The 20,274-nt window shown below is 45.1% G+C and overlaps 1 protein-coding gene across 1 annotated transcript in view; it reads right to left on the reverse strand.

Moving 5' to 3' along the window:
• Window positions 1-20,274, reverse strand: part of CPPED1 (calcineurin like phosphoesterase domain containing 1) — a 116,059-nt gene that overhangs the window by 35,235 nt on the left and 60,550 nt on the right. The window contains exon 3 of the mRNA XM_032603755.1: window positions 4,620-5,042. Coding sequence (XP_032459646.1) covers window positions 4,620-5,042 — 423 coding nt within the window. The remainder of the gene's footprint in view (window positions 1-4,619; window positions 5,043-20,274) is intronic.

A 20,274-nucleotide genomic window follows, 5' to 3' on the forward strand; every position in this document is an offset into this window, starting at 1 on the left:
ATGAAATTGATTATCCTCAGGCAGAGCAAAGAAGACGGAAAATAACTGTGCCGCTTCACATCTGTGCATCTGTCCCGCCCCGATAACTGTTTATTTGTACTGGCTATTGACAACATTTTCGCATCATACAGAGAAGGTTTTTTCATTGAGCTTCAAAAGGAGAAACAGAATGCATCTGTTTCTAGGGAAACCTGAGCTCGGAGGCTGGAGGCTTTGATTCAAAGAACGCATCCCTACACACATGGTGGCCCACTGTATAGTAACAGCCCTCCTCCTCATTTACCTCATCCCGTTTAGAAAATTAATGCCACAATGTGAGATGATTGTTGATGCTCATTATTAAATCATTTATTCATCCCACACAATGATTCAGAATTATTCATTAAGCTTGCTGGAAGGAAGCTGGGTGTTACCTCCATGGTGGTTTGAGGAGGGATGTGCTCTTTAAAAGGATATTTTATAACAACACAATTATCATAATTAAAAGCTACCCTGATATTCTGATAAGTTTTTGACATATTTTTGAGTACTGGCATTTTAGCACAAGGAGATAAATGAGACTAAAATAGTATTAGGGAATAATATTGCTGTGGGGAAAAAAAGCTGGAGGCAGTATTAAATACCATCTGCCATCATCACCCCCAATTTGATCATGGTCTTTAAGTTAATGAATTTCACAGAATGTCACCTGAACTTCTGGCTTTCCAAAATGAGTTCAAGAACTACATGGCTGTGACCTGAGCGATCTCTGGCATTACTGAGTCGTGGGGGCCTGCATGCCCCATGAGAGCCCACCAACCTGTGCTCCCAAACCAAGCTGGCCCCTCAGGCTGCCACGGAGCTGTGACTGCATCTGATCCCGATATCTTCCCAACGCTGCCGATGCTTTGTTCTGAGTTTGAAAGGCCATTAAGCAAAGGGCCTGGTTTGGGAAGCCACTCAAACTGACAGGTGACTGCAGGAAGGGCACTCTTCTCTCTGCTTTTGCCTGGTCAATCAGGTCTAAGGGAAGATCCTAAAGCCAGTGACCAAGAAGAGAACACCTGCCTATAAGTGAAGGTGGTACCTGATGGGAACAGCAGGGGGCCACTTGGGAAGAGAGCAACTGACTGCTGGGTGAGCCTGGAAAGTCAGCATGTGGGTCAGAGCAGTCACACGCATGGCCTGACCCAAAACCGAAGGACCAGGAGGCTGCATGATGTGTGCCCGACACTGGGAACACACCACGCAGAGGCTGTGCCCAGGAGTTCCACCGAGTGGGACCTGGTCTGCTCTGTGCCAGGTGCACAGTGGGTGCTAAACAGAGAAATGAGCTGGGCTGGTTGGCCACCGAGGGAAGGAGCCTGCATCAGAGGTTCATCCTTCACTCATTCCACAAACACTGATGAAGCATTTATTATAGGCTAAGACCCGAGCCAGGACTCCCCTGCACTCAAGGAGCTGAGAGTCTAGGGCGGCTTCAGACAGGTTGACACTTACAAATGCACTGGGAGCAAGGGAAGCTGAGGAAGAATCTGGCGGGGCAGGGCTGGGGGCACCTCATACAGAAAGTTGAGGCAGCGTTGGCCAGATGAAATGGAAGAGGCAGAGACAGTGACAAAGGGTGAGGACAGCCTTATCCTATGTATGAAGGGGCCTCAGAAGGGTAGATGCTGTTGGGCTACATACACCTCTGGATGTAGTGGAGAATGGACCAGAATGGGGCAAGAGTGGGGCAGGGGGACCAAGTCAAAGCTGTTGCTACCACCCAGCTGAGAGGCAATGGTGGCCTAAAGAAGTGGACAGGCTGGAGAGCTATTAAAGAGGTAGAATTAAAGGCACATGAAGTATCAATCTTCCTGGGCAAGGAGGCCCTACTGGAGAAGAATCCATCAGAGTTCCAGAACCAGAGGCCATTAAGAGCTGATAAGATTATTTACAGTAGCCAAGACATGGAAGCAACTCAAGTGCCCATCAATAGACAACTGGATTAAGAAGATGTGATACAGACACACACACACACACACACACACACACACACACACACACACACACACACACACAAGAATATTACCCAGCCATAAAAAAGAAGGAATACTGCCATCTGCAGCAACACGTATGGACCTAAAGACTATTATGCCCAGTGACATAAGTCAGACAGAGAAAGACAAATACTATATGATATCACTTATATGTGGAATCTAAAAAATAATGCCAATGAATGTATATGCAAAACAGAAACAGACTTACAGACACAGAAAACAAACTTGTGGTTATCAAAGGGGAGAGGGAAGGGAGAAGGGACAAATTAGGGGTATGGAATTAACAGATACCAACCACTATATATAAAATGCATAAGTAACAAGGATATACTGTACAACACAGGGCATTATACCCAATATCTTGTAATAATTTATAATGGAGCATAATCTGCAAAAATACTCAATCACTATGTTGTATACTTGAAACTAACACAATATTGTAAATCAAGTATACTTCTGTTGAAAAATAAAGAGCAGATAAGAAAACTAGTCCCTCTGCTCTGTCTCATGCTCGGCAAGCAACCTCCTGATTATAACTGGGCCTCCCACGCTGTTTTGCCTACGGGAAGAGACTGCACTGCTAGGGTTAAGGGGAGGATTTCAGCCTTGCTCTAAATTAATAAAATGTAAAATAGATAGCCAATGGGAAGCAGCCGCACAGCAGAGCGAGATCAGCCTGGTGCTTGGTGACTACCTAGAGGGGTGGGATAGGGAGGGTGGGAGGGAGATGCGAGAGGGAGGAGATATGGGGATATACGTATATGCATAGCTGATTCACTTTGTTATAAAGCAGAAACTAACTCACCAATGTAAAGCAATTATACTCCAATAAAGATGTTTTTAAAAAATTTTTTTTAAATTAATAAAATACCATTCTGGTGGTAGATATCAGTCTCTGTGAGCTGGGGCAATTGGAGCCCACCTCCGAGACACAGACCAGCTCTGGGGGTGCCGACAAATCCTCCCTGAGCTTACAGGGCTGCAGGCCTGACGGGGGAGGTGGCTGGTGCATCCCAGATGCGATGTCATCCTCTGGGGTTCCTGGTGGGTGGGCAGCAGGATTCCCCCGAGGATGCGCTGTTAGAGCGGGGATCACCCTCTTTATAAACATCTCCAGGTCTCAGTATCTGGGGCTGCTCCTGGACTGCATGTGCTCCGTCCTACAGTGGGAAACCCAGAACCCCATGCCACTCAAGGATGTGGCTGACAACAAAGAGCAGCCACGGGGATGGCACTTGCATCATTTAACAACTGATATAAAAGGAATCATTTCAGTGGCACTAAGTGTTCTCTCCAGCATTATTCTCTGTTACAAAATAGTCTCTGTGGTGGTGCTGATGCCATCTTGACACTTCATTTCCTTGTCAACAAAAACAAAAAAAGTTGGTTTTCTGCACCAACTCAAGCATGGCATAAAATTTCAAAGGCTTTGATAAAAGTTTTCCAACTTCATCTCCATGGAACAGTTGGAAAACGTCTCCAATTATGCAAGCTTTTTGTAAAATGTCTCGAAAATACAGAAGGGCCTATTGTACTTTTCACAAGTAAATGTGAACACATTTAATGATCAAAGGTGAAAAGAGTGCCAGGATTTTTTTTAATGAATGCTTGCTACTTATTGGGTCAGTCCCTCTCCCTCTCCCTACCCCCTAACAAATAAAAGAATGCATTTATATTTTAGAGGCGTCTGATGAAGTACACTCTGGAAAGATCTGAAAGGAGGCATTAGGACCAAAACAAGAGACACAGCAGCCGTCAAAACTGGAATCCTGCCAAGGCAGTGGTAACGCAGGGAACCGGCTGAGAACGCACCATTTCTCGTGAGAGGAAAGCTGCAGGTGCTCCCAGGAGGAGAAATGAGGTGTGTGGGCTGGCGGTGCACACAGCGCCACCGGAATTGAGATCTCTAGAAATTGAGTGTCCTCATTGTGTGTGTGTGTGTGTGTGTGCTCACGTATGTGTCATATGTATGATTAGCTTAAAATTCACAGCAGGGTTAAGGTCAGACTAAACAGATTTCTCCTCTTACTTCTGGAGGAGGACTCAGTCCACCTCACTAAAGGAACACTGATGAGGCTCCAGGACCTGCCCTATAGCCACGTTCCAGGATTTCCCGGGTTACATCTAATACTGGTAGGGTTTGGCTCTTAAATATCATCTGCCCTTGGGCAAGTTCCTGCTTCCCAGAGGAAAGCAGGGGCACATACAGCCACACTCAGACCAGACCCGCCCGGCCCCCCCACCCCCCAATAACCCCCAACCTGCAGGGTCCCCATCCTCAGCTGTGAGCAGCTATGACTTCAGTACTCAGCTTGGGGCTGTTCTAATCCTGTCCAGGCCCCTTCTCACTGAATCCTCACAGCCACCCCACGAGAGAGCTGCTTCTGCTACTCCTACTTCACAGACGAGGAAGCTGAGGCTCAGAGGGCAAGGCAGCTCATCTAAGGCCACACAGCCATGAGTGCCAGAGCTGGGATTAGAATCCAGTCCTGCCCAAAGCCCCATCCTCTCTCCCCTTTGCCAGGCCGCAGAGGGGCAGGAGAAGGATCTGGACACCTCCTCTCCAGATCACCCAGACACCTGGGGTCCCAGGCCTACCTGCTCGGGAGAACTTGTCTGCCATCTCCTTCCGCACCAACTTGGTGAGGTTGAAGTAGTTGTCGTCCTCGTCGATGCTCTGCAGGAAGAGCGGGATGTGCTGGAAGACGATGGCGTGCTGGCACTTCCGCTGCCCTGCGATGCTCAGCTGCTGGTCCAGCCACTGGTCCTGGGCCTGCTTCAAGGCAGGGCACATGGAGGCATCGTATAAGAACTGGGAGTTGAGGACGAGGAACAGGACGCCCCCAACCCAGAAGCTGAAATAGTCATCTCCCCAAGTCCGCTGGAACTCCGCGATGGTCTCGGGGGTGGGGACATTGCCCACGTCATGGTTGCCGCTGACAAGGACCAGTGGGATCTCGCTGTCCACGGTCCTGAGCACCCGCTGCAGGTCCTCCGTCTGCTCCTTCCGCCAGGGCGTCCCTGGAAGAGTGAGGGTCATGTCCTGAAACGGCTGAGGCTGTTTGTGCCTTTATAATATCGAATTAGAGAATAATCTAGAAATCCACTCAACTGGACACACGGAAACTGCAAAAAGCAGTCATATGTTAAAAACAAATCAACAAGTGAGATGGGAACTTCTGTCCTCCTTCCCCTGGAAATTCAGTGTCTAACTGGCCATCTGACCCAAAACTGCTGATTGAGCGATGGTGTAGAGTCATTCTAATTGTAAATATTAGTGAAGCTGAATTTCTATCTTTTATTTAGAAAATAAATATAAATAGTTGTGACTTTTCTGCCCTGTTTCAAGGGGTCATCAAATGCACCCCTGAGGTGTATGGACCCAGCTCTGAATGCTAACCTCAAACGACAGCTATTTAAGATTTTCTTGCCATACACACGACTGTGCAGACTGTGTGACCACTTTTATGGGAAAAATTCTTAGAGTCCAAACGGCTACATCAACTGGCACGTGTATCTTGCCAAACCTTCCCCATACAGCGGAAGAGGCATTTTATATTCTACTAGCAGTGTGTTAGAGAGCAGGGGCTCAATGCCTTAATATGAAGCACATTCCCCCTGGCACTCAGGAGTCAGTGTGGAGATGATTATTTGGACAAACAGTGGGTTCCCTCCTCCCTCAGATTCCTGGCTTAAACGCTTCCTGTAATAATGTATTAAAACCTTAATAAATGGGCTTTGAGATGACCAATTTAATTCCAGATCTGGTTTTTTTTTTTTTGGTGCTAATTTATTCAACAAATATTTATCGAGTACTGACTACGTATAAGGTACTGATTTAGCTACCAGGGTCAGCTGTGAGTCAAAGAGACACAAACCGTTCCTTTCAAACTAGTGAGTCAGACAATCTGTCAAGTAAATTATAGAAGCACACCCATCTGTATCAGATGTTATTAAGCATGATTGAGAAAAGCAAAGCGGGGAAAGGACATGATTCCTGATAGTCCTGCGGAATAAGCTCAGCATCCTGCAAAGACAGCATATGAAAAATGATGAAAGAGAGAAGCCCACCGTCACGAGGGATGATAAAATTTCACCTGAAAAATGCTGCCATGAGCAGACGAAAATTAGACCCCACATTTCATTTCCATCATGAATTAAAAAGAAAGCAGCCAAGTCTTTACAAAGCAATTACAGCTAAGAAAGAAGAACATAAAGCAGAAATAAAGGAATTCAGTTTAGATGGTCAGAAAATAGGCAGATGTGAAATAGGAACTGGTAGAACTAACTCAGGAAAGACAGAGAGGGAAATGACAAAGCCACTTCAGAAATTACAACCACAAGATTAGCAGTGAGATTTCCTTTACAGCAAGTATATGCCTGCTTTTCTAAACATCCCATGAGACTGTGTACAAAATGTGCACTCTGTTGAATACAGAGTCCCTCATATTTCCACTCAATCCAACTCGTTAATGGGGTGATTCAAACCTCCTATGTCATTATTCTTTGCTTTTGGCCTATTGACCTGCATCAGTTTCTGAAAGACCTGGTTAGGTCATCACTCTAATTATGGATCGATTGATTTCTCTTGGTAATTCTGCCAAGTTTGGTGTTCACTTACTTTTAGCTTTGCTGTTAGACACTTAAGAGTTCAGAACACCCATATCTCACTGATATATTTTTATATTTAATCCTAATAAAATAAATAAATGAAGAGAAAATAAAGAGGTAGATCTGCACGGATGTTCTGGAAAGATCTGTAATATATATTAAATTAAAAAGGTAAGACATGGAGGAGTAAAAATCACACATAAATTTTAAGAAGGCTTACACATATTCATATATTATGGATAGAACTTCTCCAAAGATACAAAGGAAACTATCAACTCTGCTTAAGTCTGGGAAACAGAAGCGGGGAGTGAAGGAGACTTTCACATTTGGTTTAAAACCTTTTATACTATATTTTTAAAGCTCCTTCCTTTCTTCCTCACTTTTTCCAAGCTTATGTATCAGTTTCATTTTAAAAAAGAATTAGATTTTAAAAAGCTTATGTATTATTTTCAGTTTTTAAAAAAGAATTAAAAAAAAATCCTTAGCCTCAGGATCCTAAGGATTAAAGAAAATTTAGGGGAGGCCAGTCAGGTGGCTACATTTCCAGTAGACCCCAATCTCGGGGGTGAGTGGAATTTACTGGGGAAAGGCTGGCTGATCCCCACAGAAAGAGCTCAGGCGAGGGGAGAAGCAGGTTCTGCCTAGCACTGGGGACCAGGAAGCCTCTCCCTCGGTGGTGCTGGGGATTTGCCTACAGACAGCATCTGCTTCCTCACTGGTCTGGGCTGGCCCTGGGGCTCCTGGTTTGAAGAGGCCATTGACTGATGTTGCCTCCTTAGCTGAACTTGGACTGTGGGTATCTGTGTTGACTCTAAACCCCTCTAAGACCCCACTGGTCTGTTCTTTTCCCATTGGAGAACTTGAACTTGGTGCTCCAGCTCAGAGTGCTGCCTCTCATTACAGTGTCCTGGTCACAGGGTATTATGAAGTCCTGATCCACAGGACAAGGACTTTATAACACACTGGGGTGCAGAGTGTCTCCCATTCTTGATTTTCAAAAGACACTTCATCACAATGCTTCATACACTGACTGAGGAAGACACAAAGAATGTTCAAGTAGCTAATGACCATACACAGAAAAGTTAAAAATGAGCACCTCAAAAGACAGACTCAGGGGCTTCCCTGGTGGTGCAGGGGTTGAGAGTCCACCTGCCGATGCAGGGGACACAGGTTCGTGCCCCGGTCCAGGAAGACCCCACATGCCGCGGAGCGGCTGGGCCCGTAAGCCATGGCCGCTGAGCCTGCGCGTCTGGAGCCTGTGCTCTTCGACGGGAGAGGCCACGACAGTGAGAGGCCCGCGTACCGCAAAAAAAAAAAAAAAAAAAAAAAGACAGACTTATTCAAATCTTGGAAAGGAGACCTTGTCTACAAAGCAATCTACAGTGAAGAGCTGTGAATTATACACAACAGGATGTTTGTTTGTTTCCAAACTTCAGAGGGATGCTGCTCTTGGAGAAATCACGAATAATCCCCAATAACCTGTTAAAAACCATGAAGCCCATCTTCCCTGGATCCCTTCAATCAAAGATAAGCCTCTCTCGTGCAGCTTTTCCAGGACTTTCTGTACCCGCCCCCCATCTGGCAAGGTGTGGATGGGGAGTCTGTGACACATGGGTTTGGACCTTGGCTCTTGCCCTTCACAAGCTGTGTGGCTTTGAATGAGTCACCTGGGTCCTCTGAGCCTTGGCCTCAGTATGTGTGAAATGGGAATGATAACCCCACAATTCAGAGGGCAGCGGTAAGGATTCATACCAAGATAATTTCCAGAATTTGGTACAAACAGGTATAGAAAAGGTGATCTGTCTTCCCTCCACCCCACACCTGAACGTAGTAATTCTTCCCTCTTTATCAGTAACCCAACCATGTACACAGAGCAATCAGTGTATCATTTCTGGGGACTTCCCTGGCAGTCCAGTGGTTAGGACTCCGCATTTCCACTGCAGGGGCATGGGTTTGATCCCTGGTCAGGGAGCTAAGATCCTGCAAGCCGTGAGGTGCAGCCAAAAAAAAAAAAAATCATTTCTAAAGGAATGAAAACATTCTCCAGGGATATAAATAATTTTTAGGTAAGCATTTCAAAGTGAAGGAGTAAATTCTAGATGGTAAAAAGCCAAGTTTAATGAAAACATCTGCATTACATTCAACACACTCATTTGTGTATATCAGAATTTTGCGGAGGGGGGCTTCCCTGGTGGTGCAGTGGTTGAGAGTCCACCTGCCGATGCAGGGGACACGGGTTCGTGCCCCGGTCCGGGAAGATCCCACATGCCACGGAGCGGCTGGGCCCGTGAGCCATGGCCGCTGAGCCTGCGCGTCCGGAGCCTGTGCTCCGCAACGGGAGAGGCCACAACAGTGAGAGGCCCGCATACCGCAAAAAAATAAATAAATAAATAAAAAATAAACACATATAACTAACTGCATGTATATTAATTACACATACATCACACTGCGTTTATGTTATGTACGCACACACACACGTTTATGTTTCTAATCAGAAAGTCATTAGAACTGAACAAAACTGGATGACTTTACATAGATGCTGGACAGGCCCAGACGTCTTTGCAAGGCTCATCATCTTCAAGGGATGTGCAGTAGGTTTGGTGAGTACCTGGCATCATTTTTCTCCCCAAGGGATGGCACCCCAGAGAGACTGATCAGAGCAGTGTGGGACCAGGCTTTTCTTATCTGTGGCTTTTTCCACTGTGGAGAAGGAAGCCTGTGCCCTTAAAAAACAAATATTGGATTCTCTTCCGTATTCTTCTTAACTGTCCCTGATATCAGACACCTATGTGTGGCTTGGCTTCAGTTGCTAGCAAGCCTTTCTCAAAGAGCCGTTCAGGGTCTGTGTTCTTAGCGTTCTCTCCCAGGGATTTGTGTTGCAGCTAAAGAACCTTCTTCTTCTCGGAACTTCTGACATTAACTTGGGTTTTCAATTTTATACAGGTCTATCAAAGCTTAGTTTACAGTTCAACATGATTAAACACAATTGTATGTTGTTACTAGGATAAAACTCCCATGCCCGGTTCATTTATTCCACAATTAAACTCTTGTGGGCATGACACATTAAAAGTAAATATCAGAATGTACCTGGGATGGCTATTCGTGGAATATTGCCATAATATTTCAGAAGCAATGGTAAAACCCTTGGAAGGATGAGATGAACTCTTGGCCATGTAGCTTTTCTTAGGATTGTAACGCATTGCAATTTATTGTTTATTGAGAACCCAAGTGGTTACTTCATCTCCAAGAACAGAGGTGTCCATGTTATTGCCATTTTCCACCCCCAGACTAGGGCTCCAACTCCTGAAGGGAAAATAACCACCACGCGTGGTGAGATAAAAGTATATCTCAACCAGAAGTGCAGGCAGCTACTGCAGAAATTTTTGTGCGTACCTGCCAAGCACAAAACATCATGATAATACACATTTGTTTCCCCCTTTGGGGGTAAAGGAAAACAGAAGCTGCTGCAAAGCACCGGAGAATATAGCCTGGTTACAGAAAAGATAGAACAAGAGACAAGCATTGAACTCACGTGCTTCCATTTCCCTTGAACCACCCACCCCAGCCAGCAACACGTAGTGATGCAAAATCTCACCAGCAGATTACTTACAAGAACCATCCACCTCTGAGACCTTCACAGCGTTTTCTCTGCCCTGTGGAGGTCGTCTAAAGAAGAGATACTGCGAAATGATTTCAACAGGGTTATGAATCTATTCGCTGTTTTAGTAAGAAGTTTTTCTTCCTTTTTTAAATACAAACAAGGAAACCAATGTTCTCTGCAGCAAAGTGACAAGAAAGGATGTTGCTTAGTTAATGAAAATAAGACCTCTATATTCCCCAGTCCCTGAAGGCACAAGAACTCAAACGAGAACTGATGATAACACACTCAACCACTGGCAGGAAAAGTTGAATGAAATAGTGGAAGAGCAGAGAAACAGTCAGGTGAGGTAATGGGTTACTCATTCAGGGGGATCTAGAGTGGACTTCCCAGTTCAATACCAGCAGCAGCGAAAAGAACAACAAAATCAATGCGGCCCTCGAGTAAGCCCATGCTGAGCAGTTACTTGCAAACCAAACGACTTCTCCAGCTGAGGCAGGCGCAGGGGAGGCAGGTGACTCAGCCTGTGATGGGGAAGGATTTCCTGGCAGAGAGACCCTGCTGCTGCACTCTGTCAAATCCTTTCACACCCACAGAGCCTCCTGCCTGCCCCAGCTCCTAGGTGTACCCTCCCACCTGGGACCTCACACAGACCCTGGCTTCCCCACGGCGCCCTCAGGCTGGGCTGTTAAGTGATGGGTGGTCTCCAGCAGCATTTTCTTTGCACAGTGAAGATGCTTGGTAGATATGTGTATGGATTTGGTCTAATTTGACTGAATACAGAAATTAATAGGAGGGACTTCCCTAGAGGTCCAGTGGTTAAGACTTAGCCTTCCAACGCAGGGGGTGCGGCTTCGATCCCTGGTGGGGGAGCTAAGATCCCACATGCCTCAGGGCCGAAGAATCAAAACATAAAACAGAAGGAATATTGTAACAAATTCAGTAAAGACTTAAAAAAGAAATGGTGTACATCAAAAAATCTTAAAAAAAAAAGAAATTAATAGGAAGATACTGGGATATGCACGGAACACCCATTTCTCATCCCTCCTCTTCCTAATTTCAGCAGCAGGTTATTGGCAGGGCAGCCTTAGAACCCTTGCTCCTCAGTCCAGGCCTTCTGACAAGAACAGAAGTCCAGCAGCTTCTCTACCCAGTTGCAAACCAACTTCTACACACACACACTGTTCCTCTGGTCTTCTAAAGTCTCTTTTCCTAACGGAGTTGTGGCCAATCTTTAGGCAATTGAAGGCATGACGTATGGCTTCCTGCAATCTGCGAAGCTGTAAACAGGTAGCGGCATCTGCCCCCTATGGACCGAATTGCTCCCACACCCCCCAAATTCATACACTGAAATCCTAACCCCCTGTCCAGGAAAGCTAACCCTTTCTCCTTTACTTACATTCCTCTCTACCCATCCTTTCCGCATCCTAGAACCGGCAAGACCATGTTTCCTCTCCCCTGGTTATAGCTCACTGCCCAGAGGACCGCAATACCCTCCTGACCGGCCCATCTGCCACGAGCACCCCTGGACAAGCTGTTCTCACACGGCCATCGGCATGAGTTTTTTTTTTTTTTTTCAGCCAGGCCACCAGCATGTTGAATCATTCACCTCTCCCGATCACAAACTATTCAAAGTTTCATAAACTTAATCTCATCTTCTTATACTTTATCCCATCTGATCCTCACATTGTCCCTTTGGTGGCCCAATGGATGGCCTTGTGGCACCTTACGCAAGAGACATCTTCTGAAAACCTTGCCCAGTTCACAACTTGCATATTTCCAGACTACACCTGAAACAGAATGGTCCTTCTTACCAGCTGAAGTGTCCCTGCCACTTTGCAAAAGCAACCAAGAGTTTTGTACTTACAGTAAGTCCCCTACATGTGAACCTTCAAGTTGTGAACTTTCAAACATGCTAACATGTGTTCGCATGTCCAATCACATAAGTTAGCTCACGTGTCTGGCGCACATTGTCACGAGCGTGTATCCTCTACGAGTGGTTGTGCTTTTGTGTACTTTACTGTATAGCAGTGTATAGAGTATAGTAGTATAGTATCCTTATTTCAAGTCCAAGATGTCCAGAAGCAAGCATAAAAGCAGTGGTGATGTAGCTGGTAGTGCTAAGAAGTGCCAAGCAATAACGATGGAAACAAAAGTGAAAATAATTAAGGGAGTGGAGTGACAAGAGGAAAAAGAAGTAACTGCAGCACTGAAGAGATTCATGACGCAGGAAATGGCAAGGGGACTTTCTTTATTTGAGGAGGCACTGTTAGTTCTTGAGGCACAGGACCCGAACACAGAACGGTACATGAAGGTGGCAGCAGCCGTTCAGAACGCAATCCAGTGCTACCGTGTCATCTGTGACGAGAAAAAAAGAGCTACGACCCAGACGTCACTGGATCATTTCTTCAAGAGAGTCAACAGAACTGAATCCACCAAGGGACCAGACCTGTGCCATCAACGTCAGGTGTGAGTGGAACTGCAGCTTGCCCTCCGTCTCCTACTGCTGAGGATCCTTCAGCTCTACCATCTCCCACCTCCTCTCCCTCCTGCAGTCAGTAGCTCTTCTTGCCTGTTCACTCGATGCCAGCCCCCGTGTGCCAGCTGTTGTACTGTACTTTTCAAGGTGCTGTACTGGAAGATTAAAAATGTCTTCTTTATTTTTTGTGTGTGTTTGCTTTTGATGTATTATTTGTGCGAAAAGTTTTATAAACTTATTACAGTACAGCACTATAGAGCCGATTGTGTTAGGCTAACTTTGTTCGACTCACGAACAAACTGGACTTAACGGACGCGCTCTTGGAATGGAACTCGTTCATACGCAGGGGACTTCCTGTAATCATCAACAGCTTCACCAGCTCTAAAATGGCACAGTTCTTGACAAAGGTTTGATTTGAAGGGATTTGTATTACTTCAAAGCTAAAGCATAAAGAGAGGCTTTTTTTTTTTTTTTTTGGTATCACACTATTTGGGGTTCACATAGCATCCATCCCATTGTTCTGTTACCACTGTTTACAGGCAAGCAAAACCAAGGCTTACTGCAGTCACAGGGGGAGGGGACGGGGCGTGAGGACTCAGAGCTGAGCTACATGGAGCCAGGGCTCAGCCATGGAGGACTGGCCTGGGAATGGGACCATCAGTGGGGCTCACTGCTGGGGACTCAGGGAGTGGGGAGACTCGGTTCTAAATCTCACTCTGTGACCAACTGGCTGTGCTCTTTTGGCAACAATCAATCATAAACATGGCCCTTGCTATCATCAGTGAGGGTTTCTATCTGCCAGGGCACCAAGGAAAGCACTTCACACATAATATTTCATCATGACAACAGTCCTGTCACCATGACACCACTTCTTACTTAACTGTGTGCTGCCCTCATTTCTCCAGGTATAAAGTAGCAACAGGAAACCTGCTGTATCTACTCTCAATGAATGGGAAAAAACAAAAAACAATGACATGGGACTTCCCTGGCAATCCAGTGGTTAAGACTTTGCACTTCCACTGCAAGGGGCACGGGTGCGATCCCTGGTTGGGGAACAAGATCCTGTATGACGAGCAGTGTGGCCAAAAAACGCACACAAGATAACCGATGACATAATGTGTACACAGCTAGGTGGCCTGGATAGTGTGAGGAATGAGATGGACACAGTCCCTTTCCTCATGAAGCTCAGCGTGTGTACACAAGGTTATGCTGGAGCCATCAGGAGGAGGACACTTCTTCCACTTGGTGCTGAGAACCATCCTCGTAGCACCGATCAAGGAACCATCGATTCAGTAACAATAAAGAACAAATAGCTTTCAGGCTTTCAGCCATAAACAACTTGACCCCTGGGTTCATGAGGTATGGTTAGTACATCCAAATGTGTGCCAAATATAGGGGGATTCTAGACATTCTTGAAATATATCCATTTAATCTGTTTAATCATTCAGACAGGCACTGCAGGTCGTGGTAATAGGGAATATAGAGTAGCAAATCCTTTGACCAAAGCATCTGCCAAAGGGAGGTCGCTGGAATTGTAGGGGAGATTCTGGGTATCAAAACCAATCTTTTTAAGCATTCCATTCTGATGGAGTAATGTCATTTCTCCAAATAAAGATGAGGCTCTACAGTTTCTGAATTCATCATAATTCTGTACTTATGAACATTATAGTATGCATTTACTAACTTGCAAAGTTTATACATTATCCCCTTTGTAGCATCCAGCAGTATTAAAAGAAAAGGGGAAGACACTAGAATTATAAAACTTTTTTTTTTTTTTGCGGTACGCAGGCCTCTCACTGTCATGACCTCTCCCGTTGCGGAGCACAGGCTCCAGACGCGCAGGCTCAGCGGCCACGGCTCACAGGCCCAGCCACTCCGCGGCATGTGGGATCCTCCCGGACCGGGGCACGAACCCGTGTTCCCTGCATCAGCAGGCGGACTCTCAACCACTGCGCCACCAGGGAAGCCCTATAAAACTTTTTTTAACCTCTTAGAGTGGTCTTCATTTTAAAAATGTACTGTGGGGGGACTTACCTGGTGGCACAGTGGTTAAGACTCTGCACTCCCAATGCAGGGGGCCCAGGTTTGTTCCCTGGTCAGGGAACTAGATCCTACATGCACACCGCAACTAAGAGTTTGCATGCCACAACTAAAGAGCCCACATGCCGCAACTAAGGAGGCTGCCTGCCACAACTAAGACCCAGCACAACCAAATAAATAAATTAAATAAATAAATAAATATTTTTAAAATGTACTTTGGGGACTTCCCTGGTGGCGCGGTGGTTAAGACTCTGCAGTCCCAATGCAGGGGCCCAGGTTCGATCCCTGGTCCGGGAACTAGATCCCACAGGCATGCCACAACTAAGAGTTCGCATGCCACAACTAAGGAGCCCGCCAGCCACAACTAAGACTGGGAGCAAGCAAATAAATAAATAAAATAAACAAAATAAATATTAAAGAAAAATGTATTGTATGCAGAAGTTCGTTCATAAACTGGCTGTTTGAAATGTAACTAGGGTTTGTCACAGAAATAACACTGTAATTGGTGATTAGATCTCAGGCCAAATCACAAAAACCTAGTTTTTTTCATCACAACACGGATGAATGTATTAATTCAACTACATAAGAGTTATAATCAAGCTTTTCTCCCTAGCCACTCTGTTTACTTTCTAGTAAAACATTTGAGATTTCTGTTTTTGTTGCCAGATTCTGTGTCTTTTCTGCCCTTCAAAATTCTCTTACCAGCTAGCATAGGAAACTAACCACTATTTATACCCATAGGTAACAATGATCATAAGAGAATTTAATATACTAGATGAGAGAAATGTATTATGTAAGGTAGTAAGTATATTAAATGCATCTGATTAGAGGGTCGATAAAGGTATAATCGTGGTTGTTTATACTTCGACATATTATTTGTTACATTAGAAGTAAGCTGTATGAAATCAGTGGTTTTGGGATAACATATCTCTGATATATGATGAAGCAGGGAAGATAAAGATAAAGGGTCTGCAGGCTGATTATATTCTTGAGACTCTGAAGAAAGAGTCAGGTAAGCCAAGGTCACTATTTGAGTTTGACCAAGTGAAGCATACAACTCTCCTGGTTACTCAAAAGCTCACTCTATAAGAAGCACTAACAAACATCATATCAGCTCTCATTCATGGAATTCTAACCATGTGCTAATTAGCACCTGCATGACTGCACCCCAACAGGCCTGTTACTTTACTACAACACGCGACACATCTGGTTGACCAGCTGACTGGGGCCCCTCCTCATGCTAATACTATTCTAATGAGTAAAACCATATCAGATGAAGTGAACTGTAACCAGGGGATAAGAAACATGGTCGTGCCAGTTCTGTGATGCAGGAGGGATGGATAAAGAGGAATTTAAGCACAGGACAAAGGGTTAGCTCTCCTGAGGAAGAGCCTGAGTGGTAAATGGACGGGGACATCCAGAGTCTGGGAGCTTGGGAGCACCTCAGGCACTAAGGGTGCCTGTCACCTTGTCTGCCTCATGGTCACCACCACTGTCAGCAAAGATGTCTGGGACTCCTTGCTGCCATCCTGCCCTGCCAGTTGCCATCTCTGCATAGGAAGGAGGCCCCACAGGGGGCCCAGAGGGTCAGTGGGGGTCAACATACACCACTGGTTCTTTGGGATAACATGATCTGACTCCCAATTCACGGCTCTAGGAGTTCCACTGTGCCTCCTGGTCCTGGTGTACAAACAAAAATGGTGAAGAAGTTTCAAGGGCAATGGGAACACCTGGGACACACGCTTGGGATATTACAAGATTAAATGTTGGGATGCTACAAGGTTAAATGTTGGGATGCTGCAAGGTTAAATGCTGTGATACTACAAGGTTAATGTTCAGATACCACAAAGTTAAATGTTGGGATGTTACAAGGTTAAATGTTGGGTTATTGCAAGGTTAAATACTGGGATACTGCAAGGTTAAATGTTAGGATGCTACAAGGTTAAATTCTGGGATGCTACAGGTTAAATGTTGGGATATTACGAGATTAAATATTGGGATATTACAAGGTTGAATGTTATAGTATTTGGATTTGCCTGGACATGGACATTATCTAATCAGCTTAAAAATCCTAAATACAATAGTATACTCAGAGTTTTACAAACTGAAGAAAAAAATTTAAGGGAAAGAATCCTAACAGACTATACCTTCAGTTTGTGTTCGTTATTAATCACTATATATGATAAAGACATGGAATCATAATGATCTTATTATTGTGTTCACAATGCAGAACGCAGAAAATAATGTCTACAGTAGCTGTGAAAGGCTGAGAGTCACAAAACCACGTTTTTATAAAACCATTAAGCAGAAATGACTCAGAAAAAACACAGGGATAATTATGCTTGGTGAGACTGAGAGAGCTAAAAGCCATCTTAAAATCACAACAGAGGGCTTCCCTCGTGGCACAGTGGTTAAGAATCTGCCTGCCAATGCAGGGGACATGGGTTCGATCCCTGGTCCGGGAAGATCCCACACGCCGAGGAGCAGATAAGCCCGTGCACCAAAACTACTGAGCCTAAGCTCTAGAGCCCACGAGCCACAACCACTGAAGCCCACGTGCCTAGAGCCTGTGCTCCGCAACAAGAGAAGCCACCGCAATGAGAAGCCCGTGCACCACAAGGAAGAGTAACGCCTGCTCGCCGCAACTAGACAAAGCCCAGGCACAGTAACGAAGACCCAACGCAGCCAAAAATAAATAAAATGAATTTTTAAAAATTAAAAAAAAAAATCACAACAGAGGCTTCCAGTTAAAGATGGTGGATTGAAAACACACACGTAGCTCTGTTCCTTCCACAAACCCTACTGCAAAGACAGTAAATTTCCCAGGACAGAGATAACAGGGGAAGAGAAAACAGCCACAGATATTTGGAAACCAGAAAGCAGATGGACAAGTGGTAATGGGCTTAGCCGATTTATAAAGTTAAATATTCATCTGGCAGTGGGAAAGGTCAAGAAGCAAATGGCTTGGTACAACCACTTTGGAAAACACTTTGGTGGTATTTACCAAAGCTAAACCTACATCTTCCTGATGGCCCAGCAATTCCACTCCCATGAATACACTCAAAGAAAATGAGTGCACAGGTCTATTAAAAGACATGAACAAGAATGTTTATGGCAGCTTTATTCATAGGCGTCCCAAAAGAGAAATGACCCAGATAACCGTATCAACAGTGGAATGAGTAAATAAGCTATGATATAATAACTAGATGGATACTATATAGCAATAACAAAGAACTAATTGCTGCTACATGCAATAACATGGATGAATCTTCGACATTATGTACAATAGAAGCCAGAAGAGTACATACTGTATGGTTCTGTTTTTATTAAGTTCAAGAACAGGCAAAACCAATTGATAGTGACAGAAAGGTTATTGATAGAGAAGAGACACGAGGGAGGATTCTGGCATGTGGCAAATGTTCTCCATCTCTGAGTGGTGGCTAAGGGTGGACTCACATTTTCAAGCTCTTCACTTCGCATTGATTGCATTTCACTTTATTTATACTAAATCTCAAATTTTTAAAAAAAGTAAAGAAAATGAATGAAAAGAAAAAACTTTGCTTTGGGATGTCCCTGGTGGCACAGTGGTTAAGAATCCGCCTGCCAATGCAGGGGACACGGGTTCGAACCCTGGTCCGGGAAGATCCCACATGCCGCCAAGCAACTAAGCCCGTGTGCCACAACTATTGAGCCTGCATTCTAGAGCCTGCAAGCCACAACTACTGAAGCCCGTGCACCCTAGAGCCCACACACCTCAACTACTGAGCCTACACACCACAACTACTGAAGCTCACACGCTCTAGGGCCCGCGAGCCACAACTATTGAGCCTGCGTGCTGCAACTACTGAAGCCCACACGTCTAGAGCCCATGCTCCAAATAAGAGAAGCCACTGCAATGAGAAGCCCGCGCACCGCAACGAAGAGTAACCCCCCGCTCACTGCAACCAGAAAAAGCCCGCATGCAGCAATGAAGACCCAATGCAGCCAAAAAAATAATAAATTAAAAGAAAAAAAGGCAATAAAGTTAATCAGCCCCTAATACCTTGGTGCACTGATGAGGAGGACACAGGTAATTATAAAAACAAAACAAGGAAAAACAAACAAAAGAACTCTGCTTTACATTACAGAAACCTCACAGGCCCAGGAATTTGTGGTGACAGGTATCCTTGGAAATGGGAGTAAAAGAGCCAAAAAAGAAAGACCTACAGACACCAATACTGGGGACAGGGGGAGCCTTCACTATGGTGAAGATCATGGAATACAAGCCCTCCTACAAAAAGGGTCCAATCAGCTTTCTAGTGCTGCACTGGTTTTGTGTGTGTGCTACACCCTTAAACTAGCAGGCAGCCAGGTCAACAAGACACCTAAGGAAAGTGTACAACAAACAACCAAAATGGGAGGAAACAGACTATTTGGAGAAAAAATAAAACTATCATTAATATTCTCAGAGAGGGAAAAGAAGATATTGCCTCCACTAAACAATGTGGTAGGATGCTTTTTTTTTTTTTTTTTGCTGTACGCAGGCCTCTCACTGTTGTGGCCTCTCCCCTTGCGGAGCACAGGCTCCGGACGCGCAGGCTCAGCAGCCATGGCTCACGGGCCCAGCCGATCCGCGGCATGTGGGATCTTCCCAGACCGGGGCACGAACCCCTGTCCCCTGCATCGGCAGGCAGACTCTCAACCACTGCGCCACCAGGGAAGCCCCATAGGATGCTATTTTTTAAAGGCATTTAATGACCAAAAAAGCTCTTGGAAATAAAAACTATGGTAGCAGAAATGAAAATCTCAGTAGAAAGCTTAAAAGATAAAGTTGAGGGGCTTCCCTGGTGGCGCAGTGGTTAAGAATCCACCTGCCAATGCAGGGGACAGGGGTTAGAGCCCTGGTCCGGGAAGATCCCATATGCCATGGAGCAACTAAGCCCCGTGTGCCGCAACTACTGAGCCTGCGCTCTACAGCCCACAAGCCACAACTACTGAGCCCATGTGCCACAACTACTGAAGCCTGCGCGCCTAGAGCCCGAGCTCTACAACAAGAGAAGCCACTGCAATGAGAAGCCCGCGCACCGCAACGAAGAGTAGCCCCCGCTCACTGCAGTTAGAAAAATGTCATGCGCAGCAACGAAGACCCAACACAGCCAAAAATAAATAAAATAAATTTATAAAAAAAAAAAAAAGATAAAGTTGAGGAAATATCTCAGAAAGTACAATATGCAAGGAAATGGAAAAACAGGAAAGAATATTTGAGGACAAGTATAGGAAGTGCAACATCCGAAGAATTCAAGTACCAGAGACTATAGAAAAAAATCACAGAGGGAAAATCATCAATGAAATAATTCAAAAAGATTTCAGAACCAAAGGCATGACTTTAAACAGAATAAGCAGATTCACACAAGGTACATCACAGCGTTATTTTAGAATCCTGGATACAAAGAGAAGATCCTACATGTTGCCAATGCCACATAAAGGATCAAGAATCAGAACAGAATCAAACATCTTAATATCCACACTGAGCGAGCAAAGGCAAG

Source organism: Phocoena sinus, chromosome 15 (assembly GCF_008692025.1).
Source record: "Phocoena sinus isolate mPhoSin1 chromosome 15, mPhoSin1.pri, whole genome shotgun sequence".
NCBI classification, from domain to species: Eukaryota; Metazoa; Chordata; class Mammalia; order Artiodactyla; family Phocoenidae; genus Phocoena; species Phocoena sinus.